General features: G+C 37.8%; 4 protein-coding genes and 1 pseudogene across 4 annotated transcripts in view; 4 read left to right on the top strand and 1 right to left on the bottom strand.

The window, feature by feature from the left end:
- The first annotated feature begins 206 nt into the window (after positions 1 to 206).
- LOC118344151 lies at positions 207 to 3129 on the top strand. Its single transcript, XM_035683997.1, has 3 exons — positions 207 to 488; positions 1584 to 1680; positions 2696 to 3129. Exons 2-3 carry the CDS (start codon positions 1603 to 1605, stop codon positions 3053 to 3055), a joined length of 438 nt encoding a protein of 145 aa, XP_035539890.1. The 5' UTR covers positions 207 to 488; positions 1584 to 1602; the 3' UTR covers positions 3056 to 3129.
- Positions 953 to 7897, top strand: LOC118344178 (annotated as a pseudogene).
- A 130-nt stretch (positions 7898 to 8027) lies between these two features.
- On the top strand, positions 8028 to 10588 carry LOC108993304 (serine/threonine protein phosphatase 2A 57 kDa regulatory subunit B' beta isoform-like). Its single transcript, XM_018968183.2, has 2 exons — positions 8028 to 9167; positions 9814 to 10588. Exons 1-2 carry the CDS (start codon positions 8130 to 8132, stop codon positions 10144 to 10146), a joined length of 1371 nt encoding a protein of 456 aa, XP_018823728.2. The 5' UTR covers positions 8028 to 8129; the 3' UTR covers positions 10147 to 10588.
- A 1904-nt stretch (positions 10589 to 12492) lies between these two features.
- Positions 12493 to 16791, top strand: LOC108993376. Its single transcript, XM_018968266.2, has 6 exons — positions 12493 to 12634; positions 15400 to 15458; positions 15552 to 15649; positions 15727 to 15887; positions 15977 to 16058; positions 16290 to 16791. The coding sequence occupies exons 2-6, from the start codon at positions 15425 to 15427 to the stop codon at positions 16401 to 16403; spliced, it is 489 nt and encodes a 162-aa protein (XP_018823811.1). The 5' UTR covers positions 12493 to 12634; positions 15400 to 15424; the 3' UTR covers positions 16404 to 16791.
- A 776-nt stretch (positions 16792 to 17567) lies between these two features.
- Positions 17568 to 22631, bottom strand: part of LOC108993375 (transportin-1-like) — a 29450-nt gene continuing 24386 nt past the window's right edge. The window contains exons 26-29 of the mRNA XM_018968264.2: positions 21247 to 21298; positions 21095 to 21163; positions 20947 to 21006; positions 17568 to 18191 (exon numbers count right to left, since the gene is read on the bottom strand). Of these exons, the coding sequence (XP_018823809.1) occupies positions 18108 to 18191; positions 20947 to 21006; positions 21095 to 21163; positions 21247 to 21298 (265 nt within the window). The 3' untranslated portion in view covers positions 17568 to 18107. The remainder of the gene's footprint in view (positions 18192 to 20946; positions 21007 to 21094; positions 21164 to 21246; positions 21299 to 22631) is intronic.

Below are 22631 nucleotides of genomic sequence, written 5' to 3'. Positions count from 1 at the left end.
AGAAAGGAAAAAAATAACTGAACGGTAAGGATTATCAATTATATTACTAGAAAGGTAAGGGATGCTAAAATCTTTTTATGAGTTTTTTCTTTGACTAAAATATTTCTAAATCCTAATATGACGCGTGGCAGCCCGCTGATCCAGCCACCTCTGTAAATGTCGTGACACATCGCTACCCAACCGCTGCAGCTTTTCCCAGCCCTCGCTCATGTTTTATGTGCTCGTATTATCTTCTTCTTCTTTTAATGCATTACAATTGAATCAAATCGATCGCTATGGCCTTATGGGTTTGTCTGAATCTGGGATTATTAATTACTAACAAGAGGTAATATCTCCGTAAGTTTCACTGTTATCATTATCTCTGCTACGACTTTTGTTTTCTGGTATATGGATGAAACCCCCATCACTTGCTAGTACCTTCAGGATTCATCGATAAACTCCTGCAGCGTGATTGCTTCATCCTTCGTCTTATTGTAAAGATTTGCCAAGTTGTTCTCTTTTCTTGTTCTTGTTTTTTTTTTTTTTTTAACAGTCTTTTTGTATGAGCGATGAAGCAAGTATAAGAAGCATATAAGTTTATAACTAATAGCGCACGCACAGAGCTCAGGAAATGCGAATTCATTTATAACTAATATGCAGCACTCTTTTTTTTTTAGGTTGGCCTTGTTCAAGATTGCCTGTTGAATGATCCAAATTGGTATTAATGTTGAGCTCGGTTCATTTAAGTGGTTTAATGACTTCATTAGCGAAGTCTGAGCTGTTCACGAGCACCTCGCTTGAGTAGAACCTTGTAAGTTGTAAGCATAAACAAGATACAGAGCGAGCCATTACTTGTATTTTACTTGATGAGTGAGCTTTCAAAACTATTGTCGTCAAGAGACTCTTAAATATTTGAAGTTATGCATACACAGAAAAATTCATTAAGCTAGCAAACTTCTAGGATGGAGCATAATACCGCCGTTTGGGTGAAGGATCATCTCCCAAGTTGAATAATTTTCAAAAGGTTTCAATTATACCTCTTGTTTTCCTAATCTTCTCCGAGGTCTCTGGCGGCCCTTTTGGTGTTGAATGTAGGCGTGAGTCATCTAATGTAGGCGTGAGTCTTGTAATTAGCTGCTATGAATTAAGAATCCCTTCGCTTAAGGGTCAAACATGATTTTAGATGTTGTACAGACGTAAATAGCTTCCTAAAATAGCTTCATATATTTGCTATATCTTGTACTCTGCTTTTACGGAATAAAAGTAGAAAGTGTTACGTTTGACATGGTATCAGAGCATGATCTTGGGTTCCTTGCTTCTTGAACAGGCAGGGGTCCAAATTCTTGCTCGACATCCATGGCTAATTCTACTGAAACTATCCTCGATAATCTGACATAAAAAATGACATAGGTCTTGACAAGGGCTCAAACCTCCTCATTACCCACGGCTGATTCCCCGCTGATTCCAATCAGCATAAAGTTGGATGGTTCTAACTATGGTTTATGGTCCCAAGTTGTTGAGATGTACATCTCTAGAAAAGACAAACTGGGATATATCAATGGAGACTACCCCCCACCACCAGAAACTGACTCCTCCTTTCGTAGGTGGCGCACTGAGAATGCCATGGTGAAAAGATGGTTGGTCAACTCTATGGACTACTCCTTGGTTGTGAATTTTATTCGCTACCCAACGGCTAAGCAGGTATGGGATACTGCTGCCATAACATTTTTTTTATGGAACTGACACCTCGCAAGTATACGATCTCAAACGTCGTATATCTCGCATGAAACAAGCAGGTGGATCTATAGAAAAATACTATAACAATTTACAAGGTGTGTGGCGAGAAATCGACTTTCGTCGTCTGAACCCCATGGAATGTGCAAAAGACATCCAGAGCTACAACTCAATTCTACAGGAGGAGCGAGTGTACACCTTCCTTGATGGACTAGATGATCGCCTGGATCATGTTCGAAGTGATGTTCTACACACGAAACCTTTCCCTTCCATTGAGCAGGCGTATGCTCACGTCCGAAGGGAAGATCTCCGCCAATCAGTGATGGTCTCGGGAGCAAAGGCAGTGGCTAGTGGTGCTGTTATGGCCATCAAATGCGTGAAATCTGGTCAGGCCCAACCTTTGCTAAAGTCTAGATCATACTCACGATCTAAGGGTCATTTCGATGGAAATAAGTGAACTCACTGTGGGAGTACAAAACATACTAGGGACACCTGTTTCAAACTACATGGCTACCCGGATTGGTGGCATGAATTACAAGCACGCAAGAAACGTGATACTCTTGCAATTGAAAATGTCCCAGGTCGAGCAGCAGTGGCTACTGCTGATTCTCACTTATCCCTTATTCCTGTAGCCGAACATTCCACTCCAAGCCCGGATCAAGGTAATTATGGTCAAGCTTTTTGTACCTCGACTGCTCGAAATGATGATGACTGGATTATTGACTCCGGGGCGACGGACCATATGACATTTGATCTGAATGACTTCTCTAACACAACTGTGCCAAAGAGGACCTGCATTGCCAATGCCAATGGGGCAACTTATCCAGTCACGGGGGCTGGAACCGTGCCTCTATCCCCTTATCTCTCTTTAGCTCACACACTTCTTGTTCCATCTCTCTCTAATAAGCTGATATATGTGAGTCAAGTTACTGAAGAACTTAATTGTGTAGTACTGATATACTCTACTTTTTGTCTTCTCCAGGATGTTCTCAGCAAGGAGATTATTGGGCGTGGTACTAAGAGGGGGGGACTGTATTACTTGGATGACTTCGACCCAGGCCGAGCATATCACACGCACCATCAACCCAGTAATCAAGAACGGCAAATTTGGCTTTGGCATAGGCGCTTGGGGCACCCCTCCTTTGGCTACCTCCGGCACCTACTCCCAGACTTATTTTCCAGTTTGCAGCCTATAGATTTTAAATGTGATACATGTATCAAGGTTAAAAGCCAACGTGTTTCTTACCCAATTAGCTTGAATAAAACTAATGCCCTTTTTGCCTTGATACACTCGGATGTATGGGAACCATCTCCGATAACTACTGCTGCTAGTTACCGTTAGTTTGTAATTTTTGTTGACGATTGCACTAAGATGACATGGCTTTATCAGTTGAAAACCAAAGCTGAAGTTTTCACTATTTTTCAAGCATTTCATGCCATGATTCAGACTCAATTCTCTTCCAAGATAAAAATTCTTCGTTCCGATAATGGTGGCGAATTCATCAACCAAAAATTTCAGGCCTACTTCCAACAACATGGTCTCCTCCATGAAATCTCATGCTCCCAGACACCACAACAAAATGATGTCGCCGAGAGGAAAAATAAACACATTCTGGAAACTTCCCGCGCTTTACTCCTTGGAGCAATGGTGCCGACTTGCCATTGGGGAGATGCTGTGGCTACAGCCGTTTACTTAATCAACCGTATACCTTCTAAGATTCTACACTTTAAAACTCCCTTACAGGTTCTCTCTACTCATATCTCCCTCCCTTCCATATTGATGCTTCCTCCTAGAATTTTCGGCTGTGTTGCCTTTGTTCACCTCCACAAGAATCAACGTACCAAATTGGACCCTTGTGCTGTTAGATGCTTATTTTTGGGATATGGTTCACATAAAAAGGCTTCCGGTGCTATGATCCCACTACCAACCGGACGTATATCACCATGGATGTCACTTTCCTTGAGTCCGAGAATTTTTATTCTTCACTGGTACCCAATTCTTCCCTTCAGAGGGAGACTCATGGAGAAGAGCCAAATTGGTGGATGGCTCCTGCGGGTGAGTATAGAACTGAGAACAGAGGGGTTGAACTGCACGATGCATCACCACCAGAAAATGAACATGCAGAATGTGCAGTATTAAATGAGGAACCAAGACATGAAGAGGCTGAAAATGAACATGATGCAGAATTGGTAAATGAAGAACCAGAAAATGAAGGAAATGAAGAGGTCGAAAATGGAGAATCGGTAGATATAGAGTCTCCTCAGTCCCCTCACTTCTCAGTACCCGAAGATCTCACTCTTCCTGAGAACGTCCCTGAGGTACGTACCACCCCTACACCGTTACATGCTAATACTCTTGATACTCCTTCTGGTTATGTGTTGCCTTCTAGACACAATTGTGGGAAACCACCGACTAGATACTCTCCAGATGAGGAAGAAAGAAAGTCCAAGTACCCAATTGCAAATTATGTTTCTACTCAGGGTCTGTCCAAGCCTCTCAAGACCTTCACTCAAACACTGTCATCCTATCATATTCCCAGAAACATTGAAGATGAATTATCTGATCCAAAGTGGGCACAAGCAATGCAAGAAGAACTAGAAGCCTTAAAGAAAAATAATACTTGAAAGTTGGTCCCATTACCCAAGGGAAAAAAAACAATGGGGTGCAAATGGGTGTTCTCTATAAAATACAAGGCTGATGGATTGATTGATCGATACAAGGCGAGACTTGTGGCAAAGGGTTTCACTCAAACGTATGGCATAGATTATTCAGAAACCTTCTCGCCAGTAGCCAAATTGAATACTATTAGAGTCTTATTGTCTCTTGCAGCAAATTTGGACTGGCCACTACATCAACTCGATGTGAAGAATGCGTTCCTTCACGGCGACATTGAAGAAGAGGTGTACATGGACATTCAACCGGGATATGCAGGCTCTATTAAGACCAAAATTGTTTGTAAATTGGAGAGGGCATTGTATGGACTAAAACAGTCACCGCGAGCGTGGTTTGGCCGGTTTAGTTCAGCTATAAGGAAGTATGGCTATCACCAAAGTAACTCTGACCATACACTCTTCCTGAAACATAGACAAGGCAAGGTGACAGCATTAATAGTCTATGTTGATGATATGATAATTACGGGGGATGATGCCGAAGAGGTCTTGAGACTACAAGAACGGTTATCTACTGAATTTGAAATGAAGAACTTGGGAGGACTTAAATATTTTCTGGGAATAGAAGTGGCGAGGTCAAAAAGGGGCATATTTCTATCTCAACAGAAATATATACTAGACTTATTGACTGAAGTGGGATTACTAGAGTGTAGACCCGTGGATACGCCGATTGTGCAAAACCATAAACTTGGGGAATACTCGGACCAGACACCAGCCGACAAGGTGAGGTATCAAAGAAAAGTGGGGAAGCTTATCTACTTATCCCACACTCGTCCAGACATTGCTTACGCCGTGAGTGTGGTAAGCCAATTTATGCATAGTCCGAGTGAAGACCATATGAGTGCTGTAATTCGAATCCTCCGCTATCTAAAGTCATCACCAGGAAAAGGACTAATGTTCTCTAAGAATGATCATCTGAATATTGAAGGGTACACAGATGCGGATTGGACAGGAAATATCTTGGATAGAAAGTCTACCTCAGGCTACTTTACATTCGTGGGAGGGAATTTAGTTACATGGAGGAGTAAAAAATAGAAGGTAGTGGCATTGTCCAATGCTGAAACTGAGTTCCGAGGCATGGCAAAAGGATTGTGTGAACTTCTTTGGCTTAGAAGTCTGCTAACAGAGGTTGGTTTTCCTCCGGGTGCTGCGATAAATTTATTCTGTGATAACAAAGCTGCCATTGACATATCTCATAACCCAATTCAACACGATCGCACCAAGCATGTGGAGGTGGATTGACATTTCATTAAACAGAACCTGGAAGAGAAGGTTATTCAGTTTCCTTTTGTTAAATCTGAAGATCAGTTGGCATACATTCTTACTAAGACAGTTTCTAGTAAAAGCTTCTATGAATCACTTGACAAGTTGAGTGTTAGAGATATCTACGCACCAACTTGAGAGGGAGTATAGGCGCAAGTCATGTAATATAGGTGTGAGTCTTGTAATTAGCTGCTATGATTTAGGAATCCCTTCGCTTAAGGGTCAAACATGATTTTAGCCTTAGATGTTATACAGACGTAAATAACTTCCTAAAATAGCTTCATGTATTTGCTGTAGGAAAATGTTAGTTTTCCCGATGGGAGCTCCCGCTTGGAGCTCTCGCTGGGATTTTTTTTTATTTTTTTTTTATTTTTTTATTAAAAAATGTTTTTTAATAGTGATGGGATTTTTTTTTAATTTTTTTAAAATATTTAAAAATATTAAAAAAATATATGTAAAAAATGAAAAAAAAAAAAAAAAATTCAAATACACTAGCGGGAGCCCCTGCGGTGACTTAGAAGGGTCCATTTGCTATATCTTGTACTCTGCTTTTACGGAATAAAAGTAGAAAGTGTTACGTTTGACATTGAAGACAGCGTCAAGGCAGGCGGTCCGCTTTTAGCTCTTCTGGGACTTTTTTTTTTCCATTTATATGGAGCATTCCAGAAGCCTTGATAACTGCAGAGATGGGTACTCTGTTCCGTGCGAATGGTGGATATGTTGTTTGGGTCGCATCAGCTTTGGGTCATGATTGGGTTTTTAACCATGGTTGGGTTGCCATACCGCTCGGAGTGTTTTCACTTCTTCCTTTCTTTTTTACGGGAACTGTCGCAGCTCCGAATTTGAAGCCTTCCTGCTGGGTTGCGGTTGATCTGGGGAGTGTTGACAGGGGTTTGTACATGAATATATGCTCTTCGGGAATCTGAACTAGTACTCGGACTCAATTAGTACTCTTGCTCGAGAGGTGGACAATCCGAGTAAAACCCTTCCAAAGGCTCTCTTTTACGCTCTTCTATTGGTTGTTTCTGGGTACTTCTTCCCCCTTCTAATTGGCATCGGAACCATTCCCCTTGATCGTGAGCTGTGATCTGATGGGTATTTCTCAGATATTGCTCAAATTCTGGGAAACTATTTGAGTGAGAAGTTGGGTCCAGGACTCCAAGCAGCTTCTGCCCTGTCAAACATGGGGATGTTTGTGCCTGAGATGAGCAGTGACTCCTTCCAACTTCTGGGGATGATTGAGCGTGGGATGCTTCCTTCTCTCTTTGGCAAGAGATCTCGTTATTTAACCCCTCTCACTGGAATCTGGTTCTCTGCATCGGGTGTAATTTTACTCTCGTGGTTAAGCTTCCAAGAGATTGTAGCTGCTGAGAACTTCTTGTACTGTTTTGGGATATGAGTATGGAGTTTTTAGCATTTGTGAAACTGAGGATGAAGTATCCAGCGACTTCCTGGCCTAATAAGACTACCTGTCGGTACAGCTGGAGCAATATTGATGTGTATTCCTCCAACCCTGTTAATTTTTGTGGTTTTAGCTCTTGCTTCTTTCAAGGTCATGGTTGTCAGCTTGTTGGCTGGGGTGATGGCCGGGATTGTTGTGCAGCCTTGCCTCAAATGCACCAAGAGAAAGAGAGATCCATGGGTCTCATTTCTTCAAACTTGGGGCCATTGAGTCGCTTTTGCCTTTGTTAAATTATTTTCTTTAAAGAAAAACAAAGTTTCAGGTTTTGCTACTTCTATTAAACTATGATGCTTTCAGAAGCAAAAGCTGAGATTTGAAGCTGCCAAATGGTTTGGCTTTCCATGATCAACCCGAAGTGTAGAACCTCATCTTATGTTCAACCTATGGTCGGGCTTCCCCTCTTCTCCTATCCTTATCATCCAAACTTCTTCCCAGAATCAATGCAATATGAAGTGCTAGGAGTTTGTGCTTGCGACCTGTTAAAAGCTGTCGACTGGAAAGCCCATTTGGTAGGCTTTTTCTTCAAGCTACCATTTGATGAGGTGGTCCTCTGATTCAAAATGTTCGACTGCTGGTTGGCGTGGCACATGCATGCTGAACTTAAAATTATTAAGGACTTTGTCCTGTACGTTGCTAATATGCTCTTATGAGTCGAAAGCAGCTGAAATTTTTTGGTCACCAACTTACAATAATCAGGAATAGCCCACGTGGCGATCATCCAGATGAGGAGCATAAACAAGAAAGGTCCTCAAAGGCACTGTCACTTTTCCTGTCTCATTTTTACGAAAACTCGATACTCCCATTAACTATGGGTCGGATATTACAATATTTCCTATCTACAGAACATCAGCTGTCCTTTCGTTCCTTCTTTCACAACCCAACGAACAACAAAGATAAAAGAGAAAATATTTAGACATTCTTTCTTCAGCACCTACGAGAAATATAAGAAAAACCATCCTGAAAAAAAATCTCCTAGCAGGAGTTAGTGGAGAAGCAAATAGGAAGAAAAGGGAGGGGTGAAATGGCTGCTCAAAGAGACTCCCCAACTGCCTCTCCAAAGAAAAAATCTGCCACCCTTCAGTACCTATTTGATCTAGATTCCAAGGATGAACCTAGACGTAAGCTTGCCATCCATTTCTCCAGTTCTGAAAACGAAGAAATTCTTTCTATTATCTCTTACTGTACCTTGATCTTCACCTTCACCGATCCTGTTGAATCTCCTTCACAGCAAGATCTTAAGCGGCAGAAGCTCACTCAACTCCTCTCCGTCGTTAAGTTGAAGAAAGTACCACTACGTGATCAAATTTTGGCGCCCCTCATGTCCATGCTATCGACCAACCTGTTTCGTCCACTCCCTCCACCTTCCAATCCCTCCTCCATCACCCCAGATTTGCTTGATGATGAAGACCTCATTTCTACCTTTTCACCAGCATGGTCGCACCTCCAAGTTGTTTATGATATTCTCCTACGAGTAGTTACCAACACAGATCCTGAGATACTTCGAGATCATGTCGACCATCCTTTCCTTCTTAATCTCCTCTCTCTTTTCCAGTCTGAAGATCCAAGGGAACGTGAATGCTTGAAGAACATATACCACCGGATATATTTGAGATTCACCTTCTATCGTTCATTCATGCGGAAATCAATGAACGATGTGTTCTTGAACTTCATATTTGAGACAGACAGACACTTTGGCATCGGGGAGCTGCTTGAGATTTGGGGAAGTATCATCAATGGTTTTACAGTTCCACTCAAAGAAGAGCACAAGTTGTTCTTAATGAGAGTGTTAATTCCTCTGCACAAGACAAAGGGGATGCAGGCTTACCATAGGCAGCTGGCTTATTGTGTTTCCCAGTTTTTGCAAAAGGAGCCTGTGCTGGGAGGGGTTATTGTTAGAGGAATCTTGAGGTATTGGCCTGTCACCAATTGCCAGAAGGAAGTTTTCCTCATAGGGGAGTTGGAGGAGCTGGTGGAGAATTTAGATCCTGGTCAGTATAGGAAGTTAGCACTGCCTATGTGCACCCAGATCACAAAATGTTTGAACAGCTGGAACTCCCAGGTAAGCTCAACGAGACGGTTTCTCAAATTGATTCTCTCATAATTCATAGCTAGTTCTCTTTAAAATCTTTAATTTATTGAGTTTAAAGATCTTTCTTGTGCTGAATTTTGTAAAAGGGTCCTGGAAAAACTTTATTTAGTCTATCAACGCTTTCATCTTCTTTGAAAATCACTTGTATTGAACAAAAGGCCGTAATTTAGAATCTACAACTGCATGCTAAAACTCGGCTTGCCATTCCACTTTTGTTTTCTTTACAATTAAGATTTTTCTGCTGTCAAAGCGTACTGGTATATATATTATCCTCGTCAATATTGCTTTAGCGATGCTTGAAAATGTAAATTCATGCAGTTAGCTGCTGCAGCTTCTTATAAGGCTCTTCAAGAGCCCACGACACTATAGCAACAAGCTCAAATTGGAGCTTGAGACTACTGTGCATAGGAATCAATTGGCTTCCTATTATGTGCGTATTCTCATGTCTTTGCAATTGTTTGCACTTTGCGTATTGTATTAGTGTATATATTGTCCTGGTGAACGGTTTTCTTAGTGTCTTTGTCTGGAAAAGAAGGTCAAACTACCCAAGATCTTCCGCTTTGTGAATTTCTCTTCTATTTCCTGACAACCTTAGTTTCCTATAATTTTGGACTAGGTTGCTGAGCGCGCGCTCTATCTGTGGAACAGCGAGCAGTTTGTAACGATGGCATCGCTGGCGATAGAAGAAATATTTCCCGTTGTTGTTGAAGGCATGGAGAAAAACCTCAAATGGCATTGGAGCAAAAGCGTCCGGCAATTGACACAAAATGTGAAGACGATGCTGGAAGAAATGGATTCTATTCTCTACTCCGAATGCCTCCAAGCGATCGACCTCAGAGAATCCAGAGCTCACCAAGAAGAGACCAAGAGGAAGGAAAAATGGGAGAGAATCGAAATGGCAGCAGCAAGGAATCAGCTCAACCACCACGTTGCATGCGTGTCCCACTGAAGAAACATTAAGGTGTAAAAACCTGTGCTGGCAACTGATTCAAACAACGTTGAACATTATCTTGGAAGATTAATGGCAGTATTCCTTGCTACCAGAAACCACCAGGCCAACATGTATGCCAGCAAATATACACACACACACACACACAGTATATTAATGTATGTTTTCTGGTTGGTTTGCCATCAGATACGTGCTAATCGTTAATGTCTAGATTATTTAGTGTTTAAACTCCATTATTTCGAGAAGATTAGGATACTAGAGGCCAATCATATCTATCAAACTAATCGTCAAGCAGATCATCAAGCCCATCACTGTGACAATCACTTTTTCGAGGTGATCTGGCCTGGCCAGTGCCAGTGGCTATCCAGACCTCAAGAAACCCTGGTTAGTAAAGATGGATGGATGTAGAATCGAAGGAAGCATGATAAAGTTTGTTCTTACTCATGGAGATGAGCTAGATTTCGAATTACACCCCAACTTTGGTATATATATTTTAATATATTTCAGTGATTAAAATAAATAAACATTGTTGGCCAGCATGCAGCTAGCTCATGCAAGCTGGATCATCTAATAGCTAGACCTTTAATTAATTCTTTAAAGATGCTAGCATATCGTACATAGCGTAAGATGCTTCAGCTGCTACTCAAATGATCTGGAAAATCTATTTAAGAGCCATGTGGATAGCAAACAGATAATTTATAATTCATTTGGCATCTTCATGGGAACATTAACTTCTTTATTAATTATTTTCTTTCTTCTTCCAACTTTCTTCATGGACGACGTGTACCACGTAAGTAATGATGTATAGCAATTGTTTTGAAAAATAATAGAATTTATTATTAAAAAATTAATTTTTTATTATATGAATCTCGTATTTATTATTTTTTTTAAAGCGATTACATAGCGCTTACATATTTTATGACTACAAATATTATTTTTCTTTTGTGCTAGTTCGGCATATATATATATATATATATATGAGAAATGATATTTTCAGTCATGGAGTGTAAAAGTACTGTGCAATCATTTTAAAAAAAAGTGGGTAAAATATAGAACTTACATGGAAAAAAAAAAATAATTTTTTAATAATAAATTTCATTCTTTTTCAAAAAGATTGCGCAACACTTACACACTCCATAACTATATCTAGCATTACTTTTATATATATATATATATATATATATGGGCATATTAAGCAAGCTGATCGGTATATATAATTGTCCAATTAAGAAGCATACGTACATATATTAATCCCTTCGAACAACCAACCAATTATTCGTAATCACTCTCAGGTTATCAGTTTAGACCCCTAATATAATAAACGTCAAATGATAATTCATTAAAAACTAAACAATTGGGAATTGTAATTTTTTTCTTTTTGGGTCACCTTTTTTTCCTTTTTTATTTTACATTTTTCTAATTTTTAGATTTAATACGGTTATATTTCATTTTTAAAATTGTTAGAGGTAATTTGGATGTTTTAAGAGGAAAATGGAGTATATTTGAAATTTGTTGATAGTTTGGAAATTGGAGGTTTTTGGCAAAACTGATTGCTAATGATGTGGAAATTTGAAGAGATTACGCATAGGTAATGTTACCTCTACAATTATTTTATAAGTATTTTACATTTTATCAATGCAATCAATCATGCACACCATGTCATTAAAAATAATTCTTAATTTTATAAAATTATTATCTAATTTTTATAGAATTTTAAAATAGTTATATGTTAATTAATTTTTCTTTTTCTCCATCCAGCTTATAACAAATAATTAACATTTTGAAAAAAAAAATGTAAAGAGGTGGAAAAAATATACATGCACGCAGACAAATAATTAAACACGATAATTAATCATAAAACAGAGGCCAATTATAGAATAAACTATAAAGAAAACAAAACATTTTTTGAATATAATCATCCTCTTAATTTCATTTGCAATGGATGATATTTATCGGTAAGAATTAAAAAAAAAAAAAAAAGAAGAAGAAGAAAATGATATTCATTTAGTAAAAAATATAACTATGTTTAACAAATAAAATGACCAAGACGATGTCGTTATACATTAAAGAAATACTATCGATTTCTAGAACCGACTATTATTTTAGAGTGAGTAGAGCACCGAAAGACCTATACCACCGTGCGAAACTGCGAATGGATCGAGCACCGGGCATTGGCTTATCTTATTATAGAGTTGTATGGTTATTTTTATGTATTTTTTGTGATTAATTAAAATAATTATTTTATATTAAAAAAATAATACAGTCAATTATATTAATAAAAAATACTGTAATTTTTATATCTAAAAATATCATTTAGCTAATATGGCTCAAATTTTATCTAATTAGTTAAACTAAAGTTATCCACAATATTAATTACATATCCGCACGCGGCTCGTTCCCGTCTTCCCGCCCTCTCTTCCGCACGGCTCCTTCTCCTTCTCTCCTGCACGTCTCTTTCCGGCGGCCACTGCTTCAGAGCTTCTTTCCGGTAGCCACTGCACGTCTTCTTGGCAGTAATTTCTCGCAGCTCCTGCTTCAGAGCTTTCTTTTGGAACTTTCAATCGCAATTTTTTTTGTTTTTTGGTCAAATCTAATTTCTTCTTTTTTTTTTTTTTTTTTTTTTTTTTTTTAACTATGGTAGTGTGTGATCAGAAATTTTTCTTGCTTTGATTTGGTTGGTGTTGCTTCACTGTGGAATCAAGATGATAGTGGATCTGATTTTAATATGGGATTTCTAATAAGTTTTTACTTACTTACTAAACCTCAATCGCCCTGCCCCTGCGTTGGAAATGGAATAGTTTATCTTACTGGTAATGCCTTCGCTGTGAAACTTAAACCTTGCGTTGAGCTATTTTCGTTTCTGTTATTTGGGTTAGGAAGGAAGAAGGAGCTATTTCTGTTGTTTTAGGTGAATAAACAATTTTGATTTCTGTTATTTTGCAATAGATGAATGAGCTATTTGTGTTGAGCTACGAATTTCAGGGTCGAGCCTTGAGGCAGTTTCTGTAGCCTTGCTTTGAAATAGAAACCTACTCATTTTGCATGAAAATCTGCACATATAATTGGCTGTTTGGATTGAGAGTTCTAAATCATTCATCTAATTGAATATTCATTGCTTTACCTGCATCAACCTGTACATTGAAAAATCCAAGAAATGATTTCCTTATTATATAGAGAGGTTAAGAATGGTCTGCATTACAGTATATAACGGTGCATACATAAGAGTGTATATGAGGTCAAAAGTGCACAAATTCTATGAAGCCTAAATTTATCTTCTGTTTGTGGTTTGTTCCACTTACCCCTCAAATTCTTAAGCTGTGCAAGCCTAAATTTTTCCTGGCTTCTTCCCAGTCATAACAAGGTGATTCATCATTTTTTAAGAAGGATAAAATGATTTTTCCTTTCTCTGCTTCTCATCAAGAAATGGTGTTGGTTTGAACCAAAAGGCCTCCTTTGCCAACTTTACAGAATAAGTTTCGCGAGTATCGGCATCATGATTTCTATACATGGTTTTTCTTATTATACATGGTTTCCTATACATGCTAATGATTCGTGCTAATGATCCTATATATGGTTTCCTTATTATATAGATCATTAGTGTTAAGGGTTTTACCTCCTCAAGAGTCTCTTTTCTGTTTTGTCAGTCATATCATTAAGTTTATTTCATCAGTTTGCTCTCATCCAGCAATCATACTGGCAGTTATCAACACTATTGACATCATTGTAATTAATCGAAACTTCACAGAATAATATCCTAACTAAAAAAAAATCATGTGGTGCATGAAAACAATAATAAATGCAAATATTCATTCAGTTGCATTTAAATTAAGTGTCTTCTCTAGATTCATAAGTGCTTTAAAGACCTGGTGGGAAATGAGTACTTAATAGTTTCTGCTGCTAATAGCCTTGAGCATTATGGTTTTCATCTATAATCTATATAATCTTTCTCTTATTCGTGACAGGGCACTATTGACATTCTTGATTGTTCTGTTGTACATTATAAATGGTGCTTTCTGTGGAGGCATCATCTACCTTCCTGCAGATCTTGATTTCCATTCTTGCCATGTCTAACTGTTGTTATGGAACATCTTTTTTAATCATTTTAGTGGCTGGGCAGCAACAAAGGATGCTTCTGTGTCAGATTTTGAAAAATCTGTGTTTGAGAAACCATTTTAGCCTTGGATTCTTAGAGATCAATAGCATTTGATTTAATCTGGGTTTTTCAAACTTAGTTCGGCTAATTTTCTGGTTTTCCTTTTTTGTTATGTTTATAAGATATGTATAATGTTGCTGCAGTAGTGACTCATTCTTTTCCATTGTCCTTGCAAATGACCCTTATGTCCTAGGTTGAAGCATATGTGGGCAAAGTGTGTTTTGTGATCATTTTGGGCAGCAACTATATTGTTGGATTGTGAAAATGAAATTGAAAATGATTGTTGGAGATTATGAAAATGAAAATAAACAAATATTTAAACAAATAAAAAATTGCATTAAAAATGAAAAATAATAATATTTTATTATTATAGAGAGTGTAATGGTTAATACAATGTGAAATTCAAGTTTTGAGTGATTAGCCAAAAGTTAAAAAGTAATATATTAGCCAGATTTTAACTTTTGGATAGCTAATCTAATGCTAATGCTCTCACTAATTGTTTTCTCAGCATTAAAACGTTCGCTTTCTGCTAAAAAGACCGGGCCTTTCCTAAACTCATATAGTAGCTAATTTTGTCGGTGCTGCCTCCATATTCAAAGGCAAAACGCCTGTCTTTTCATATACTTCATCTTCTTTGGATAACACGGTTAGTATTTTATATGGTTTAAAATGTTGAATTTTATGCAGCAAGATTTTGCTTCTTGATTACGCGCTAGAAGGTTAGGCAGTTAGTATATTTGCTTTTCATTGAGGATTACTGGAAAGAAATTAGAAACCCCATTTGAAGTTTGAATTTGAAAGTTCCAATTTTTCAACTAATTTGACGGAACACTTTATTGGCATCTGGGTATGTTTCCTTTTGCTCCCACTAGGATTGGTTGTCCATATTTCTAGCTGAGACATTACTGGAGTGGCAATTCTTGTGTTTTAGGTTTTTTTTTAACCTCTTTTTTGTTTGTTGGATTCGATGACTTACAAAGTGTTTGTCAGCAGCTGTTCTTTATTCAAGTAATTTTGCCCTCTTTTTTTTTGTTATTATTATTTGTATACCCATTGAATTCCCACCGAAGTCTAAAATCTTGTCCTGTTGGAGTTGATAGGGTTAGCAACCAAGTTTGGACCAGGATGGTGTTTGTTTCTGGGTTGCAAGCAAGTTCAGGTTTATTTTTCCCTTTCTCTGTTGCTTTTATATTGCCTTTAGGTTGCTTTAGTATTTAGCATTGCATGACCCATTTTTGTTTTCTCTGTATAGGTTTGGTGCATTGGCATCCTAAACTGCCATTCAAGGGTGAAAGATATGATTCTGCCAGATTTAGTGGCTGCAATGCCTTCCAACTACCAGCTAGAATGGTAACTATTTAATTACCCTTACAGCTTATAATTGGAAGTAGCAAACTCATCCTTTGATATCGGGAATCACCTGGCAGATCCATAGAGCAAGGATCCAATATTCTCGTCCAGAGCATTTTGGCACCAGATATGCAATGTCTGGAGGAAGAAGTGGAGAAAGAATTCAACATCAGTTGAGCTCTGGCGATGACTTGTCTGAGGAGCCCTTTTGGGTCAGTCTGATTAAGGATGCCGTGTGGTATTGTACTTACAGATATTGTTATATTCTCTTCTGAAATGTTGAATCATTGTTAAGTTTGTTATGAATCAATATATTCTTCTTTTTAGGGGCTTGAAATCTTTATTTGTATTTCTGGCTGAGCAACCTAGTCAGCTGAAGTATATAGAATGGCCTGGTCTTCAAAGCACGGTATGCATCTAAGGTTTAAGAATCGTGAGTCTGAAAGGAACGATCTGCTTTCCATCATAAAACTATGTTTTTCTTTCCTTCTTCCCCTCCCCAAAAAAAAAAAAAAAAAGATCTGTTAGTTGACAATACTAATCATTTTGATTTTGTAATGCTTGTCAAAGCTTATTTCAGTTTCAAACTCGATGCCATTAGTGCTATCTAAAACCAAGTTTTCTCCCTGATGTTGTGCAGCTGAAGACTGCTATCCTCACCCTTGTTCTTGTAGCAGTGCTCATTGTGGCAGTATCGTCAGTTGACTCTGCCCTCAGCTACATGTCGACTTCGATTCTCAGAAAAACCCCATAATTTTCAAGGCTATTCCCAGAAGTGTATATTTCAGGGTATGACCCTGTTCCTACTTGAAGATGCTCATCTGTTCATCCGATTGGATGGAGAAGAGAAAAAATAAGCAGAAAATATCTGGCATGCCTATTCAAAACTGGAAAAGCTTGTCATCTTTGAAATTTTGTTATCAGAGCAGTAATGCAACTTCTCAATGAAGAAGTAGACTACATAAAAAGAATTCATAATGTTGCTCCACACCCATACGTTTTATTGCTTTTTGAAAATTTGTGGGATATTCAGCTTAAAATCAGAAGAGAAGCAAAATGTAACGAAATACCACCCGAGCTTATGATTGAAATTTGGAAGATGATATTTAAATTAGAGATTCTTAATGGTGAATCGAAGCCAATCTCCATTGATTCATTGTTATTACATTTTTAGTCTCTAATTCGCTGCATCATCTTTTCTACGGTTTCATAGCATGTTGCCATGCGCAGGCAGGTGAGGATTGATGAAATGCGGAGCAAGTACTCAATCTGATGAGATAACTGAGTTCAACTTAGCTGAGCGTAAGTTCCAGGCACTTAAATCAAATCCCATGAAGAAAAGAAAATTTACATGAAGATTCATGTTGTAGAGGTTCTGTAGATTAAGCCCGAGGCGTATCCTTAATCCACTTTCCTGAGGTAGCCTGGCCAACTCAATATTCTGAAACCAACTGAAATCGTTATATAAGCCGATAGATAGCTTTATGGAGGTAGTGATAACAGAAGAAGATCTATTTTATCTCCTTTGTGAGGATATACAGTCTGATCTTAGCTTCTGAGGGCAAGGATATAAAGTCTGTAAGGTTATTAACCAGGGCCCTGAAATTTTAATGGAATCGGCATCCTTTGAAACTTTATTTTTTTCCTATCCGTCCATTGAAATATTTGTTCTTGGTTGCGATGATCCGCATCCTTACATCAACCTAGAACACAAACCTTGAGGCATCAGAGATTGGCGGAAATGAAGAGCTCAAATGGCATACAGCATCTGGTCAAAAAGGAAAAGGTAACGTGTAGCTTTCACATAGCCAAGCTCAGTTCAAAGAAAATACTCTTTGACAATTTATGAAACCCAACCTTACAGATATTTATTGTTGTTCCCACAACTCAAATCCAGGTGCCGCTGAAAAAGAGAAGAGGATCAATGGGTCCCGTATTTTATATAAAGGTACAAGCCCAAGAAGATGTACGTTTCAATCCACTAGTACAAAATCTGTGGAAAGACCTCATCCACCGTAAGCTAGGGAAAATTTTGAAGCTCCCGCCCGCCAACCCTCTCCCCCCCAAAAAAAAAAAAGGCAGTAAAAAATATTAGAAATTTTCTAAATAGAAAACACCAAAAATTAACATTCCATGTGCTTAGAAAGCTGCACCCCTGTACACCATATCCATGCATGTCCCGACCCTAAGTTGCTTCTATATCAAATAAAATCAAATGGTGTATGGATACGACCAATCAAATAAGGTTCCGCAAGTTAGCTCCAAACTTCAACGAGTCAGGCCATCGCAATGCTTTGCCTGAGAAAATTGGGACAGACTTTGCCTTCGGTTAATCATGACCGCAACAATATCTCGGACAGTGCACACATGACTATCGGTATTGAGGCAGACACGCCATTCCGAGTGAGCACGCTGCAGAAGAGTGCCAGAAGAGAAAATACATCTGCTAAGACTCACATTACACTTGATACTTGGATAATTTGTCCTTCACTGGGGGCTCCAAGGCAGACATACATTGGTCCCACGCTCCATTCCTAAGCATCTGCCAAATAATGTATTGGTGCCAGAAAATCAATATCCATGCCGACTTTTGTTACCATAGACAAAATCTTACAAAATGATAAAAATTTCATCTCCTTCTCAACTAATTTATTAACAAATAATAAATTTTATATTGGTCCCATGCAGTGGCGGAACCTGCAATTGTGTTGGGGAGGGGAGGGGGGAACATTTTACTGACATATTTATGTAAAGAATAATGCTAAATACAGTCGTAGGGTGTGCAATCTTTACGCACTCCATTTGAAAAAAAAAATTTGGTGTCCACCATTAAAAAATGATTTTTTTATGTGGGTCTTAAATTTACCTACTTTTTTTAAAGGGAGTGGGCGGAGGTTTGCACATCCTAGAACTACCAACATCATTTCGCTTAGGTAAATTAAAAAGAAATTGAAAAATCATAAAAACATAACTACATATGAAATTATATCTCGATAATTTGTTACATACACGTAGAAATAAAATTTGCTACATACACATAGAAATAAAATTCTAAACACAACTTAATATATGTTTTAGATTCTAACGATAATGTTTCATGAAATAATATTCATCTATTATTATTTTTGTAATGAAATATTTAGAATTTATTTTCTTCATATAAACTATCAAGGGATCTTTTAGAATATCATCTTTTATTCTAGTTTGTAAGCTACTTTATCAGATTTCATGCAAAATCTAGATATTTTCGTATCACATTAAACAAAAATACTATAATTGAGAGATTAAATAAATTCTTTTATTGCTTAATGAAGTCTACAAGATAAAATCTCTCAACTATTTGTCTTATAGATCACTGATCTTAAATAATTTTTCTTGTATTTTCACTTTGGATTCCATGTTAAAAAGCCCAATATTGTATATCAAAAAACTTTGAGATCCATATTAATAAGCTTATTATTTCTCCTAAACTTAGTTTTAATTTTAATTTTGAAGAGGTCACATCCTCGAAAATAAATAATATATAAAAATTAATCAAAATTTTGGGACTATAAGAAAAGAACTGGAGAGAGACATTTCTAAATATATTGAAATTTTAGAGAGCATATGTAGATTATAATTTTTTTTTTTTTTTTTTTTTTTTGGTGTCATGGCCCCCCTAAGTACAACATGGGTCTACCACTAGGCCTGTGCAAAAAGGGCCTTGGCCCGATCCGTCCGAAAGACTCGCATTTTTCAACCCAAACAAACACGGGTTCATCGGGTCAAAAGTTAATTACGGGCTTTATACCAGCAACCCGTCGAATCCGTCAAAACCGAAAGAAAAACCCAGTAGAAGGAAGACTCGAAAACGAAAACATTCGACTCAAAAATGAAGCCTCGCGTTTGCCATCACCATCTTCTATCATTGCAGAGGTGCGCTCTCTCTCTCTTGGTAAGATTTAGGTTTTCTGCTGGGAATGTGTTTGGGACTTTGGGTCTGTTGCGGGATGAAGGGAGAGAATGTGGTGGGTGTGTCATTGTCGTCGTTTCCCGACTTCAAGCGAAGATGCGTGAGATCCTTCACGTCCAAGGTGGGCAATGCACTGTTCTCATGGATTTGGAGCCTGGTACCATGGATCTGGTATGGGTACCCTTTTGATCTCAAAGATCAAAGAGGAATACCCAAACCGAATGATGCTCACCTTCTTCATCTTCCCATCCTCGAAGGTCTTCGACACTGTTGTTGAGTCTTACAACACAACCATGTATGGGGAACTATGAGGATGACGAGATACAACTCTGAGAATTTTTTGGGTTATCGTATTTATCCTCTCTCTCTCTCTCTGTTTGTTTCCTGAGAAATTTTTTTTTTCTCTTTTATTTTTCTCCTGTTGGAAGTGTGAGAAGAGAAAAATTGTCTATTACCGTTGTTGAGATCAGCTCTGGGAAGTTTTCGGGTTCCCGTATTAATCCCCCCTCTCTCTCTCTTGTTTGTTTCCTGAGAAAAATTTTTTTTCTCTTTTATTTTTCTCCTGTCGGTAGTGTGAGAAGAGAAAATTTGTCTATTGTCTATTTATATATTTGTCCTCAGATCTGAGATAAATTGATGTGCAGTTGGAATTTTTTTTTTTTTTTTTGGGTAAATGTCGGGTCATACGGGTTCGACCCGATTCTATTTTATTCGGGCTGGGTCGATTAGGTTTGGCTCCTTAAATGGGAAAGTTCGGGTCGGGTCGGTACAAACCCGGCTATTCTGGATCGGGTTGCAGCCCTATCTGCCACTGCTGGTCCTGCGCACCATTCCTAAGTAATTAGTTGTGTACTCACGAGATGTGTGCGTGTGATTGTGGAGAAATCTGAATGTGGCCTTCTTCGATTACTAATTGTAATATATTAAATATAGAGCAAAGGAGACAATTACATTAAAAAAACGTAGAACTGTTTTACACTTCTAAAATTATAAACTGCATAATCCTTATTCATGTGACCTTCCAAATTTCTTTAAAACTTGAATTACCAATTTTAGGGACATTTAAGATAAGAATGAATGGCGTGGTTTAAACAGGAGCAAAGTTTCTGCTTTGAAAATTGTACATGTTATTGATTAGTGACCATCAAACAAGAATTTTTAACAAAAGAATCTAATACATAGAGATATACCCAACACACTACAAAATAGATGGAACAATTGGATATTCCACATGATTCAACCAAGCCTATAGAAGAATTACGAGTTCCATGACATTTATTGAAGTTGGAAGCATATAGGTAATCACAACAATTCTATAAAGATGCTGCAGGAAAGTAACACTAACCTGTTTATAACCATGCAACACCTGGCAAACATCATTATGTAGATCCTCACTTCTTATTTCCTATTGACATATAAAAACTGACACCATTTAAGTCTTTATTTAGGAAACAGCACAGTAAAATTGATCTCCAAAAGCAAGCCATTCTTACATGCCAACTCGCAATTGCTTTGCACAAGAAAACAAGTGAACCTAAAGCCCCCGATGGATTTACTTTAACCTGACATCATATATGAAAAACCATAAAACATTTTTAGTTACAGATATTTCAAAGTATAAATTCTCAAGGAAACAGACGTATACCACAGCACATAGTCCTCTGAAAGCATCCTCCTTTTCAACATCATCACGTATCCTGCACAAATTAATTTATCATGAGAAACATGAAGGCCTGTGAGAAAAGGTAATTGTTCTGAGCCTACACTCAGAAAGCAAATACTAAAGAAAATTCGGGCTGTTTTAAACTCAACAAGATCAAAGGTGTCCAAGCATTTTACAGGGTTCTGATTCGATACTAGATCATCTCATCATGACCTACAAATTTATGGATTTTAAAGTAGCACATACAAGTTCATGAGCATACAAAGACTCGTGGGGTTCAAAATGTTTGTAACTCTCTACTATTAAGTTCAGAGAGCGACGTGAGGAAGTGAGTCCAACTCTGGTTCCTGCCTTCGCAGATCAAGGTGAATCTCTCGCCATTGTGTCCCCGTGAGCCTCCTCATGTCCACGTGCTCATAATATGCATCGGGGAAATTTATGGGAAATTTATTTTTAAATGCATCAGGGGATATTCTTCACAATATGTGGGAAAAACTTGGAACAAAATGGGGGCATGAGAATGTAATCACAATTGCTAATATTTAATATTTTGAGAAATTTTGAATAAAATAAATTTCACTCAAAAAATAAATGTGGAAAATTAATTTTAAATGCATTGGGAGAATTTTCTCATAATAATTGTGTTTTATTACTACAACATATAAATAAAATAATTATTCCATCATTAATTCAACAAACCAATCATTGATGAGACGTACTACTTTTTCAACTTCCCATAAAAGATTAAACATATCTCAACCTATTTCATACATCCAAACACCTTCAACACATCTCAATGGGACCTACAAACCCACTTCATCTTAACTCACTACTATTCACAGCTCATCTCAATTCACATCACTACCCAAACGCAGCCTTAGTATCTGTAGTAGAACTACTTTAGTAATTTTGAATTCTAAGTTATCTTGCTAGTCGTTGAAGAAAAGTTTGATTATCTTTATCAGGACCTTCTTGACACAACAGTTATCGATACATATACCACAGATAGGAAAAAGAGGTATTGACATAAATAAGTTTGGTGAATGGGGTTTACAAGATAATCTCTAAGGTGCTAGCTAATCGTATGAGTGTGGTGTTGGGAAAAATTATTTCGAAATCACAAAATGCCGGGAGGCAAATCCTCGACTCGATATTAGTTGCTAACGAATATGTGGACAACAGAATTAAATCTAATGAATCTGGTATTTTGATTAAATTGGACATGGAAAAAGCATATGACCATGTTAGTTGGGATTTTCTCTTGTATTTGCTTGGGAGATATGGCTTTAGGGAGAAATGGTATATGTGGATCAAATGGTGTATGTCGACGTCAAGATTTTCCATTTTGGTGAATGGCACTCCGGAGG

The sequence above is a fragment of the Juglans regia genome, chromosome 13 (assembly GCF_001411555.2).
Source record: "Juglans regia cultivar Chandler chromosome 13, Walnut 2.0, whole genome shotgun sequence".
NCBI lineage: Eukaryota > Viridiplantae > Streptophyta > Magnoliopsida > Fagales > Juglandaceae > Juglans > Juglans regia.
The sequence above is the reverse complement of the archived record's forward strand: the minus strand, read 5'-3'. Positions and strand labels throughout refer to the sequence as shown.